The sequence below is a fragment of the Pleurodeles waltl genome, chromosome 7 (genome assembly GCF_031143425.1).
Source record: "Pleurodeles waltl isolate 20211129_DDA chromosome 7, aPleWal1.hap1.20221129, whole genome shotgun sequence".
NCBI classification, from domain to species: Eukaryota; Metazoa; Chordata; class Amphibia; order Caudata; family Salamandridae; genus Pleurodeles; species Pleurodeles waltl.
The window spans coordinates 1,235,922,880-1,235,936,196 of record NC_090446.1 but is presented as its reverse complement, the minus strand read 5'-3'; the positions used below and the strand labels follow the sequence as shown (position 1 = coordinate 1,235,936,196).

The window sequence follows — 13,317 nt, the reverse complement described above, 5'->3', positions numbered from 1 at the left end:
GCTTAATAAACAAATGATTTCTGTTTAGTCAGCCTCACCACTGTAAAATGAGATTATGTCTCCACAGCGAAACAGAGCTCATTGTTTAAGTAGTTAATGCTGAGCAGAGCTTCTCCTGTAAAACATAAATACAGCAGCAGACATTTCACTGTAATCCAGACAGAAATCAACAGGATAGTGACGTTATCCAAAGACACCAACTCTAATGCCTTGAGCTACAGGCTGTCCAAACACAATCTATCAATTGTTGGCATTCGGACCTCTGTGCAGCTCAAAGAGATAACTCATTTAAAGTCTATTTAGTCACCGTGTTTACTTTTACGGAAAAAAATCCTACAATCTGACTTTTTATTTTCGTAGCTAAAAAGGAGTAGATTTTTTTTGGTATTATTTGTACTATACCCTTTAAAGCTATGTGGTTTAAATCCACACCTTTGAGATAAGCGCCATAAAAACCTATGTCAGCAGAATTCAGAGCGCCGTATGTTTAACCATTATTGTAATACTGCACAATTCCTCTGCTACAGTGTACTCACCAGGGAAGACGTCGAGGTGCTAACCCAAAGACTAACCCGCTTGCTGATTGACCACTCGCTTCCTTCCCTCTCAGTCCACCCCAGTACCCATAACAAGTCTCTCTCGACAGAGACTTCTGCATCCTCTAATTCATGACAATAGTGGTCCTATAAACGGAGGCACTGTGGGAAGGAGTGGTATACCCTGGCCCTGTGGCCAGGGGTGGCATAAGGACAGTGGGCTTCATAGAAACTCTGATATTAGTGAAATGAGCATGTCTCATGTTTGTGCACTTCCCTGCTAGTAGTGGAAAGTACCAGATATATATAGGGTATTTATTAGACATGGGCCGGGATATGAATACTTGTAATTCCAGACCTGGGTATACCAAGTTATTCTAGGCCAGTCCTTAAAGATGGACTTGAAATTGGGAAATTATCATGCGAATTAATTTTAAAGCATGCCAGTTCCTAGTTTCCAGCCTTTTCTTATTAGGAAATGTCACCACCTTACCTGATGAAGCATTTTCCGGACGGGGCATAATCACAAGGGCGAGATTCCCATATCTCATATAATCTCTGTAATTCCAGATTCGGATGGCAAGTCAGTTCTTCCCATTTTCACTCTTACTTTGACCCCATGTATCCACAGACATTATTGTAGTTCTTTCATTCCTGGAGTCCTCAAATGTTATTCTTAACAGGTCTAGATTACATTAATCTGCAAATATTTAAAATATGTACATACCATGATTAGGTTTGGATGAACGAACTGGAGTGTAGTGATTCTTCGTGGTCGTCCTCACAGGTGTGTTTTCTTTGGGGGAGTTATCAATGGCTGAAATTGTCTCTCTTTCACAATGCGCAATTGGAATTGGTCCTTGCTGCCTTAAGATATCTGCCAGAGCCCTGAAACATATAATAAAACATATGTAAACAAAGTACAATCTGTACTACGAACGTATGCAACCTTAAAGGCCATTTCAAATGTTTATTGTCCCATTCATTTTGAAGGAGTAACGAGCATATGAAAATACAGAATAGATAACAATTAAAACACTTTATAGGAGAGTGTATCAGTTGAGAAATTGTTCTTTTTAGAATGAGGAGGCCTCGGGATAGTGTGGGGGTGTGGAAGGGAAGAAGCGAAGCTAAGAGGTTTTGATGTTATTAGGGATAAGAGTTGACGCGAAAACAGAGGAGGTATAAATGTAATCGTATACAATATAAACCAGCCAATGTGAGCTGTTGTGTACAAAAACTGGTTTACAGCTTCTGTAAAATGATGCCTGATTTAAGTTGCCAGCTGACATTCTGAGTCGCGAAACAAAGGCCTTTTGTGAAGCTAAAGATGTTAGCTAGACTTCCAAAAAAACACATTTCCAACATCACCAGGTTTTCACAATGGTAGAGTCCAAAGCACAAACTTCATAGTATAAACTCAATCAATACTTTTCATAAGCAAGGCATTTGCTAACCTCATATTTGGTGCTTTTGTGGATCAATTAATTGCTCACTTCATCAAATTAAAATACATAATATGAGCATCAACAAAATTCTGTAATCCATTTTCAAGGAGCATGACTTGCATCAATGTATCGACTTATCCTATTTAGAGTTTGAGAGTATTCAACTTTGGCATTCAACATTGGCAAAAGAAAGTTCATAATCTTACAGTTTTTCTCTAAAGTCACTTTCTCTCTTTATCGTCAAGCATTAGAAAGTCACCTGAAATAAACGAGGAGTGCAAACGTCAGACCTCACAGGGCAACTCCCCTGTTTGGCCATTAGCCTATCTTATGATACTGAAATATATCGCCATTTAGATCCATAGCATGCAAATCTGTTTCATAAACATTCACTCATTATTGCCTACATAGTTAAAGCAGTTATTTTCCAATGCATCATTTGAAGATTTGGGTCATTATATATTTTGGGAACATCTTTGATAATAACTTGACTGTTGGACTTGGAAAACTGTTGGTCGGGCATTTTCCATGATCTTCGCTGTAACAGGGACCAGAAAGCAACATATCTCAAAGACAAGATTGCATATGTTCACCATTAACCAGAATCCTGGATGGTCTCAGTGCAAATTCAATTTGGCCAAATCAACTCTCTGCGTTGCCGAGTCAAAGATTAAATAAGGTGGGCTGCAAGCTGAGACTGCTTACACTAGCATATAATTATTACAGCTGGGGTAACGAAAGAATGGACCACTAGAGTCTTCGATTTAATGCAGAACAACAGTTTGATGCCTCGAAATTTAAACTTTCCGGATAGTAAAAATAACAACCAACGAATCTAAATCACCAAATCAAACAAAATAACAAATAACACAAGAGAAGGAAGTGGAAACAAAGAAGATCCAAGCTACAGATCATATACAAACTTTCTAATCAATACTTCTTCACAAACAATGGGAAGTTTTGAAATAAACTAGAATATAGAACGTTTGCTTATTTGCCAAAAAACATGACTCTTAAAATATTTTAGAATTGTTAATAGATCAGTAGCACCAGAAACCTATCAACAATGAGGAATAGAAACTGTACCGTCTATAATAATGAAAACAAATTCAGGCACAGTGAAATTATGTGTCTCAGTGCTCACAGTCCAGAGTTATGGGATAAGAAAACATGCTTAGCTCTCAATTTAGGATTAGAGTTTGCCAGTACATGGAATAATGTATATCTTCTGACATGGGAGCATTGGTGATACTGACTGCAACAATGCTTTCCAATCCAGTGTGATTGATCTATCAGCCTAATATGGGGAGACAGTGGTCTGAATATTGGGGAAAATGAGGAATGTGCTCACAGGCACTCAATGTTTACACTAAAACATGTTTTGAGATCGGCAAAAGAGAACTGTAAGGATAAGTGCATCAAAGGTGACCACATTAACTCCAATCTTTGCAATCATTATTGCAAAAAATATGCACATTATATACATGCATAGAAAGAATAGTAGCGGTCAGGAATGGGGTTATTAATTTTCCAGTGGGTAGCCCTATCCATAAATTCTCCCTGGGTAGGTATAAATACAGTTCTAAGAGAATATCTCCATAGACTCTGGTAAGCCATCTGCAGCATCTCCAACCCAAAAGATATAGCGTTAAATCTGCACTTTGCTGTATAAATTGTTCTTGTCCACTCCCAGATTACTAATCCTGCTAACTAGTCGGCAAAATTGATTTTAGGCCAATTTTGGCTCAGGCAGCACAAATTATAATTTTACACAGTTTACTGTTAAGCTTTCAAAAATCAGTTTTGACTATTAAATCCGATTTTAAAATGGAGTAAGAAATAACATTGAATCATTTGCTACCATTTCCCCAAGCATTGATAGGAAAGAAAGAAGTTAATAACATAAAGGTCTGTCCATGGAAAAGACTAGCAAATTTAACATCGTAAATTAGCTTTTGGGATTAATTTCATGGTGAGGGTATATTAACCCGAATATGTAGTGTGCCCATTTTTATATAGGACTACCCTGCCCTGTGTGCTTACAAGGCACACTTTAGGTGTGAATTAGGAATACATTTTCCTACATGTCAAAGCCCTTTATTCTGCCATGTTTTACTGCAGTATATTTAAACTGCAGCCCATACAGAGCACAGTGGTTTTCATGGAAGGCATATACTTTTCTCATATATGTGGGAGATGTATATGCACTTTGAAACCCACATATGGCATTTAACCTTCTAGGAAATGTGTGCATTTTCTGCACCATTGAAAATGAACATATAGGGGAGGTAATGTACAGCACATATTTGGAGGGATGAACTTGCACTCTACAAGTGTTTAACAGTGATATAACATGAAGAGTCATAAAGACAACAAAAACACACATGCCAAAAAGGGTGAACCACTGTACAAATGGGGTTAGGTCTCACAGATGTCACCACCCCTAGGTACAACTTTTGCATCACAAATATAATATATTGCTGCTACTTAAAAGAAGAAACCCAAGTAAAAGTTTTTTTTTGGGGGGGCTAACTCCTCAGGACTGCTGTATAGGGAAACAAATATAGGCACTGTTCTATCTTGGGGTATCTTAAGAAGTTTCAGTTTGTAAATAAGGGTCCATGAAAATTAGATGAAAAGAAAAACAAACCAGAAGCACCTCTGGTTCACAGGAAAGATGGTTACACTAAAATAGCTCCATAAATGGACAGTGTTAGAAATGACCATCTTTTGCATGGTGTACCGCAGATTCTTGCCTTGACTGCTTTTGCTGCATGTAGAACTCTGAGCACTTTACCACTGCTAACTAGTGGAAAAGTGCACGAGATCCCCTTTTTAGCACAATGAAATTGGCATTTACCTGACTGGCATATTTAGTTTACCTATAAGACTCTAGTGTATGATACAACGATACACCCTGGGCCCAAATGCTAAATGTCACTGGTGGACTGCAGCACCAACTGTGCTATTTACTACAGTGACAGCGTAAACATGATTGTGGTCCTATCATTTGCAGCCTAGCTGTGCAATTTTGAAGTGCAAGTTCAACCTGCCAAAGTAAGCCCTTTTGACAGGCCTAATCCTTCCTTTCAAATATTAATAAGCTACCCCAACATGGATTGTACTGCTCATAAGGCAGAATGACTAGTATTTAAAAGTAGAACCTGTACATATTTAATGTTAAACATGTGCTTACAGTGAAAAGGCCCCATTATCTATTTGCACAGTTCCATGTTTCACAGGACAGCAATGGGATAAAATATTCTATGTAGAGATGTTAGCTCCTGCTGGAAAACTGCTATAAAATTAATTCTTGGATATTTTGAAATATTTATCAGAAGACAAATTCACTGATGAAGTGAGGTTTTTGATAAATATGTTGAAAAAAGGTATTTTTTAAAAAAAAGTTGCCCTTTCCCTCCCTAAATCCTCTGAAAGCCCATTTGTAGAGCTCCAACCTCACCTGGAAGCTGAATACCCCCTTGTGGGGTGGAAACTGCTCCCAGAGCAGGAAAATTGGTTTGAGTGTGTGAAGTGTCTGTTCATTTAGCAGGATGACAATCTGGAATTTGCCAGAGAACTGTACTAACTTCATCAATGAGGCCTACGCTATCACAGTCAAACCTTAGCTGATGCATGGGTAGAGCCCACCTTTATTCCCCCAGTGAGGTAGGTACAAATCCTGAGGGGGAGGGGAGCTGCCCAGGGAACTGCTTTAGAGTGACCACCGAGGAGGGGTTGCTCATTTCCCTAGCCACACCACTTCAGTGGGCACAAAAGTTCTGCACAGGGTTAGAAGAATTCTGGCAACCAGGTTTAAGTAGAGGGGGCACTGTGGAATTGTTTGCAGTAGGGCACATAGGTAATACAGCCAAAGACAGTGGAGTTGCCACTGGGAACAATTACCCTATTGTATGGGAAGACAGAAGTCACACCACCCAGAGGCTGGGACCAAGAATAAATGTGGCCCCCCAACTGTACCCTCCCCCAAAACACTCTCTGGACCTGTGGAAGAACAGTTGAGGACAGGGCATGCTGGCTGTAACCTGACAAGAGCCTCTAAGACCAGACCTGCTCTCCCTTGACTACCCAGGCCAAAGACGTGAACTCCAATGGTCAGAAGGCTGACCGCCTGTTCAAGTTACAGATACACAACAAGCTAAATGAAAACACTTTCTGCAACTGCCCAATCAACCATTTCCAAATGGACCTGCCCTGAACCCTGCACCTGGCCTCTACTTGAGTGAGTCTTGTATCATAAAGTCCTGTCCCCAAGGTCTTGGACACTTGGCGAGTGTCAAAATATACTCCTCCTACCAGCTCCTGAAACCTGGAACTTAGAAAAATTCTTGCTTCAAAAACCTTTACAGGACTGGGTCCAACCTGCCAAGCTGATATGACAAAAAGATTCTGGTTATTCCCAGTCTGATTCTTTTTTGTCAGCAGAAAATCCAATACAGCTGGTCTTTGCAGAGAAGGTGTTAATCTCATGGAGCCCTCTTCAGTTACAGCCTGCAGCCCCCCTGAAAAATCTGAGCTCCACAATGGCGACTAAGGGCTTGATTTAAAGTTTGGCGGAGGGGTTACTCCATCCCAAATGTGATGGATATCTGGTCCATTGTATTACAATTCTTTTATAGCCTATGGAACTTGTAATACAGAGAACAGGATATCCACCAGGTATGTGGTCCGAGGGATAGAAATCTTAGCCAGGCAAATGCACCAAAAATGTTGAGCCAACAAAGGATTTTCCTTGTGAGCAAATTTCAAATTCTTCCAGTTTGGAAGTTTCCCTGCAAAAGTCAACAGCTTTATCAGGACCTTATCCAGTGGGTATCTGACCTTTACAGATACAACATAGCCGGCTTGGTGGTCATTTATAAATGTGATGGGTGATCCTTCCACCAGGGCAATGCAGTAATTTACTCTATCACCCTGGTTGAACAACAGGCCTTCTGCCCATTTAAAAGTTGGGCCCTAAGTCCAAAGGGAAAACTTCCGACCGGGTTAAACCTGATTTCTTTAAAATACCTACACTCCATCATGGACAGCCTTAACTTCTGCCTGTGTACCAGTCAAGTGGAACCAGATGACCGGGGTTAAACTTTAAACATTTTTAACTCCAGTTTCCAGATGGAATTTTGCCATTTTTACATCATTTTATTTATTAGAATGTACTCTTTTTTTTTGTTGGTCAGAACCTATCAGACAGTGCAGCTGTCTGGTTTGAAAAATACATCTTGGGGACTTTCAGAAAGTTGACCTAGGAATCCTTTCTGCTTGTTGATTATCACTGACTTTGTGGTTTGTAACTCATACTTTCTGTCTTTCCATTTGCTGGCTTTATTTCCTTTAGGCTCTCCAGGTTCAGTTCATCCTGTTGCCTAAACCGTGTTTTATATATCCTTCTACGAACTCACTTTCTGATAACAGGCCTTTGAATCTTGTTCTTATCTTGTCACATTTGCTGTGCATTCAAAGACCCATGTCAAATGTCAGGTGCTATCTTCCAAGGGCTCTTGCTTACTTTTCTTACTCTGACTTCAAAGTGAAAAGGTTTATAAAACAATCTTCTTTGATACTGGGGATAGGAAAGAGCTATTTCCCTAGCACACAGCAGCATTTAAATGAACTGTGTAAATATTTCAGAATATATCAGAATTATGAACAGACAAATTAGTACGTTTTTTATAATTTTGGAAATGTGCTGGAAACAAATACTTTAATGTGATCAAAACTAATTATTAAACTAGGTGATGCAATTTCCACACATTTTCGTCTGTGCACTGTATAGTTTTATTAGTAAAACTGTAAGTCTGTGCAAATGTAAAGGTAATTTGAATTGAAAACGTGTTGTCTGTAATGGCGGTGTGCTATCACACCATGAACACTCCACTATATGCCACTCCATTCTACTCTGCACCCCTTCATACCACCGCACTCTACTCTGCACGACTCTATTTTACACCATTCAATGCCACTGCACTCTGCACCCCTACACTCTATGCCATTTCACTCTATGCCACTTCACACTATGCCTCTCAACTTCACCCTGTACCACTCTACTCTGTGCCAATGCACTCTTCTCCTCTACATTACACCACTCCAGTCTAGGCCACACCAATCTACTCTGCACAACTCCATCCTGTGGCACTGTACTCTAATCCTCTCTGTAACACTGCACTCTACGTCATTGCACTCTATGCCAATACACTCTACGCCAATGCACTTTACTCTGTAACACTCAACTTTATGACCCTACACTCTATGCCAATCCACTCTATGCTACTCTAATCTATTCTGCGCCACTGCACTCTACATTACTTTACTCTACACAATTACACTCCATGCCACTCTATGCAACAGCACTCTACCCTGCACCATTTCACTCTATGGCACTGTACTGTACACCACCTTACTCTTAATCACTGCACTCTAGACACCTGCACTCTATGTCACTGCACTCTATGTCACTGCATGCTGTATCACTGCACTTTACTCTGCATCACTGTACGCTGTGCCACTGCTCTCTACACCACTCTGCTCCACTCTACACCACTGCACACTGACACTCTACTCTGCAACACTGCACTCTCCACCAATGAACTCTACATCACTCTACTCTGCCCTACTCCACCCTACGCCACTACACTCTATGACACTGCAGTCTATGGTACTATATTGAACTCTGTGCCACTCTATGCTACTCTACTCTGCCCCGCTCCTCTACTCTGCACTCAATGCCACTGCATTTGACTCTGTTCTGCACCACAGCTATCATGGGGTTGAGCTCAGGTTGATTTAGTGGTTCACCTTGTCAAGTTTTGTGGTTATTACTTGAGGTGGATACTCACCCCCTCTACTAATACCCCAATTTCCTACAGTCAGGGATTTTAAAAAACATATTTTCCAATAGAGGTGACATGAATGAGTGATTGGAGATACCAACATTGACTGTTTTGCAAGAAAGATGAAAGTCTAATAATCATAAAGAAGGCAAAGTAATCACAGATATGATGATTAAAGCTAAAATATTTACTTCCTTCAGCAATGATGCAAGAATATAGAGTGCCTAGGTCAAAACAACATTTTGCATAATGGAGTGCTACATATATATTTATATTTAACGATTCTGACCAATTGCAGAAACTACCACTATGTGACAGCTTAAGACTGTTGCCTTTTCTTTCCTCATGGACTCTTGCACCATTGTTGTCTTGTTACTCTGCTCTAAAATTGTATTGTCTCTACAAGCAAAAAACATAATTAACAAAAATGTCATGATATAGTCAAAGTGCAAAAAACAAATTGGATTCGAAGAACCATATTATGCAATTGACAATTACCACTGCTAGGAATGATTTCAATTTGAGAAACAGGAAATACTGCCTGGTGGCACATTCATGTACACTAAGTTACTGCCTTTTGCTAAATACACTGCCAGTGATAAAAAAAGATCCTTGCAAAGTCCCAATTAGTGTTGCTCAAAAAGTACAGGATTTCTGTAAAAAATTGAAGTACTAGTTGCAAGAGATGAGAACACACTTAAAAAAAAATCACCATCCTTCTCAGGGTGAACCACACAAGTCACTAACTAAATCTTAGCTTAAACATTGGTTTCTTGGAACAAAGCAGTCAGGTTTAAGTTAGAGGCAATGTGTAAAGTATTTAGGCAACACTCTAACAGTAATAAAAACAAAACACTACAAAAGAAAAATTCAAAACAAATTTAGAAAACAAAGAGTATTTTAATAAATATAATGACAGCAAAACAATAACATTTCTAATAAGTAGAACTGGCGACACAAATTTTTAAATTGTGAATTTAGAATAGATCCAAAAATCAGAAAGAACCTTCCACGGGTATCTGGTTATGCTAGTTTGGGTCAAAGTCAGAAGGTCGACCGCGAGCAATGGTCATCCTGAGGGTCATCCTGATGAAAAGTTCACATTGTGGCTCAGAAACTTTAATGAAGAAAAAGTTGTTGACAACCAGTTGTTAGTAGAGCAAGCTGGATTCAAAGTGGGTTGAGGAGATGTCAGGCTGCTGAAGAGCTGGGTTCCACTATAATTGTCAACGAAGGTGGGAAAGTTCCAAGTGGGCGAAGTCCAATGTTCATGACCAGGCAGGCCTCCATGTTGATTGGATGTTGCTCAGCGTCAATTTCTTGAAGCACTCTACATTCAGAATTAGAGACTTTTCGGGAAGTCTGATCTCCTTCAGTGGGGCAAGCTAGAACATTGAGGCACAACAGCTATTAGACTTTGATGGCTGCAGTTTCAATGATGATACGTCTTCATTGGTTCTCCAGGCAGAAATGATGGGGACATGAGGAGTACTGTCTAATACTAGCCAAGCATCCAGGAACTAGGGAGCACCACTTGGAGATTAGGACCAATTCCAACAGAGGCAAGCAGCAGTATCTAGGTCAGGTCCAGTTAGAGCTGCTTAACTGAGTAGTTGGAAGGGGAGAGGCCTCTGCAAGCTTGCTGTGTCCCTGTAGCTCAGACAGGAAGTAAGCCAACTGACCCTTGGAGTCGCTTTTGGTGTCCTGGACTCAAGGCAATCAGGTCCAGTCTTATTTCAGTTACCTCAGACAGCATGGCAGTCCTTCTGATTATTCATAGGAGTATTCTGGGTAGTGGTCTGTGGGTTACACATGTATGGCCAGTGCCCTCTTGAGGGTGGAGGGCAAGCCTGGTGGGATTGGAGCCAGCCTGACTGGAAGGTCAATAGGGAGGTAGGCCCAAGTATGAGCTTCATGTACTACTGAGAGGGAAGGCATCATTTGAAGCTCAGGAGGGGCTGGACACAACTGTCCTATCAAGAGAGAAAACGCCCCCCATATAGTCTGGGAACAGAACACATTTCACTACAGGGGAGCCATCAGGGGTCAGGTGACAGCTGGACACTAGCAGGAAAGTCTTTTGCTTTTAGGCAAGAAAATAACTTTCTAAAAATGTAATTTCCAAAACTGCAACTTAATCATTAAGTAGAATTTTTAATTGCTATTTCTTTGAAATATTTTTCTAGCTATTCCTAAACTGAATTTAGCACTTACAAAATGTAATAGCGTAAGCAAGTGTTAACCTACAGGAGGGCAAGCCTTGCACAGTGAACAATGACTTTGGAGGTTTTCTATTGCTAGGGCATGTAAAACATTAAATATACATGTCCTACTTTAATTAATATGCAACCTGTCCTATGAGCTTATAAGTAATGAAGAGGAAGGTTTAGGTCAGGCAAAATGTTTATTTTGCCATCTCTTAGTGGGAATTTAAAACTAAACAATGAAGCTGGAGACATGTTTTAAAGTGATACTTTAATGGGTGACACAAAGAGCTTCACAGCTCAGTAGTCCCATTTAATTTAGAGGCCATGGATACAGGTGCTACCCTATAATAGGGACTTAAAAGCTAATTGATCCTGGTTTGCTAGCATTCCGATTCACGAAGGACCTGGCTTGGCAATTCATGCTAGACAGTTCTGATGGCGAGCATTGCCAAGACTGATTTGCACATGGCTGGGTTCAATCTGAGGTGGCATAGTGAGCAAAAGAATGATGGGTTGTGATGCTACCACGAGCAATTGCCAGTGGTTAGACAAATTGCAAGCAATCCTCCCATCACCTTTTGTGTGCTTCATGAACTGCCTTAATTGGCATGGGTATGCCCAGACGTGCTTGTGTATCGGTTCAAAGAGGACCTGCCTTGGCCGCTTAGGCTGGAATGTACCCCTGAAGAAGAGAGTCAAGACTGACCTGCATATGGCTAGGTCCTAACTGAGGTTGCATGGTGAGCAAATTAACAAAGGGTTAAGATTCTACCCCAATCGATAGGCAGTGATTAGACAAATTGGAAGCATTCCTCCCATCACCTTTTGTGTGTTTCAAGCCACTTTTTTACCCAGTACCCATTTTGAAGTGGAAAACAAACTTCTGGAGATGTCCCCCTCCAGAAATGCCTGAAATTCCCTACATACCTACCCCGGTCACAGTCTGTCTACAGGCACAATTGACAACCGTGAAGTCATTTACGTGTGAGCTGAGGCAGTGCTTATGAAGTGCAGGTGTAACTTGTGACTACTCCACCGGCCCCTATCAAGTCAGAATGGCCAGTCCTTCCAACACCCAGACCCTCTATTGTGTGGCTGTCTTGGAGGAATATCAAAGTCCAATTACCAACTACACCTGGTCATGTGACTCAGGGACAGGCTGCATGGACCAAATGGTTAAGGAAGTTAAGGCCATCTTTCAAAAAGTGTTTTTTTTCCGGAACTGTTAGTTAAAATCCAAATTTACCAGTAAAGATAGTTGAAAATTAATATTCCTCACACGCCAAGCATGACATTCTGACCTGTTCCCATTCAAAAGCCATCACTTATTAAATGCAATAAGGTAACCCAAGGCTATCCTACAGGAGTGATAGGCCTTGCAACAGTGAAAAATGAACTTCAGAGCTTTGACCTACCAGGACAAGTAAAACCTAAAGGTACAAGTCTAGCTTTTTAAATAAAACACACCCTGCCTCATGGGCTGTCTTGGGTCTACCCTAGCAGTGACATATGCATTAATAAGGAAGTGTTAGGCCTGACAAAAGGTTTATTTTGCCAGCTTGAAACAGCAGCTTAAAACTGCAAACATAGGCTGCAATTGCAGACCTGAGACATGTTTAAAAGTCTACTTAGGGGGTGGCACTATAAATGCTGGAGGCTCACTGCATTATTTATTTACAGGCCCTGCTTACGTATACTTTGCTATGGACAGAAATCGAATGTGCCAATTGGGTATAAGCCACTTTTCCCATAATTAGAGGGGAAGTGGTAAAGTGCACAGTTCTAAGGCCAGCAAAAGTTAATTTAGCAAAACAGGAGAGAAGGCAACATATTTTGACGACTACCACCTAAGGATGTCAGATAAAACAATAGTCATTTCCAACAACAAATTTCTGCAGCATGAAGGACTTGCTTAGTGTGAACACGAAAATATAAAGTGCTGATGCAAGAGCATTATGTACTGCAAAGAACCCACCTCTGCCCATCCTTTAAAATTAACTTCTTTTCTGACGATATTGATACCAGCAGGAATGTTTAGTTGTAAGTGGAAATCACTACATAGTGTTCATCCCAGTGGTAATTTAATACTGTTGATGGTGACAAATACACTCAACAAAACTTAAAGACTGTTACCATGAATCTCTCTTTTTAAATACTCACTAAAAGATCCACTCCTAACCAGACACCTTGGTATGTCAGTCTCGTAAATACCTGCACCATATTCGCTCCTTTGACACTACTTGTTGAATACTTATTCCGTTTTCTCTATCAGTTGTTC

The 13,317-nt window shown here is 40.4% G+C and overlaps 1 protein-coding gene across 3 annotated transcripts in view; it reads right to left on the bottom strand.

The window, feature by feature from the left end:
• SHISA6 (shisa family member 6) overlaps window positions 1–13,317 on the bottom strand; it is a 1,352,839-nt gene that overhangs the window by 1,111,451 nt on the left and 228,071 nt on the right. For all 3 annotated transcript variants that reach the window (XM_069200366.1, XM_069200365.1, XM_069200367.1), the window contains exon 3: window positions 1,264–1,424. In XM_069200366.1, coding sequence (XP_069056467.1) covers window positions 1,264–1,424 — 161 coding nt within the window. The remainder of the gene's footprint in view (window positions 1–1,263; window positions 1,425–13,317) is intronic.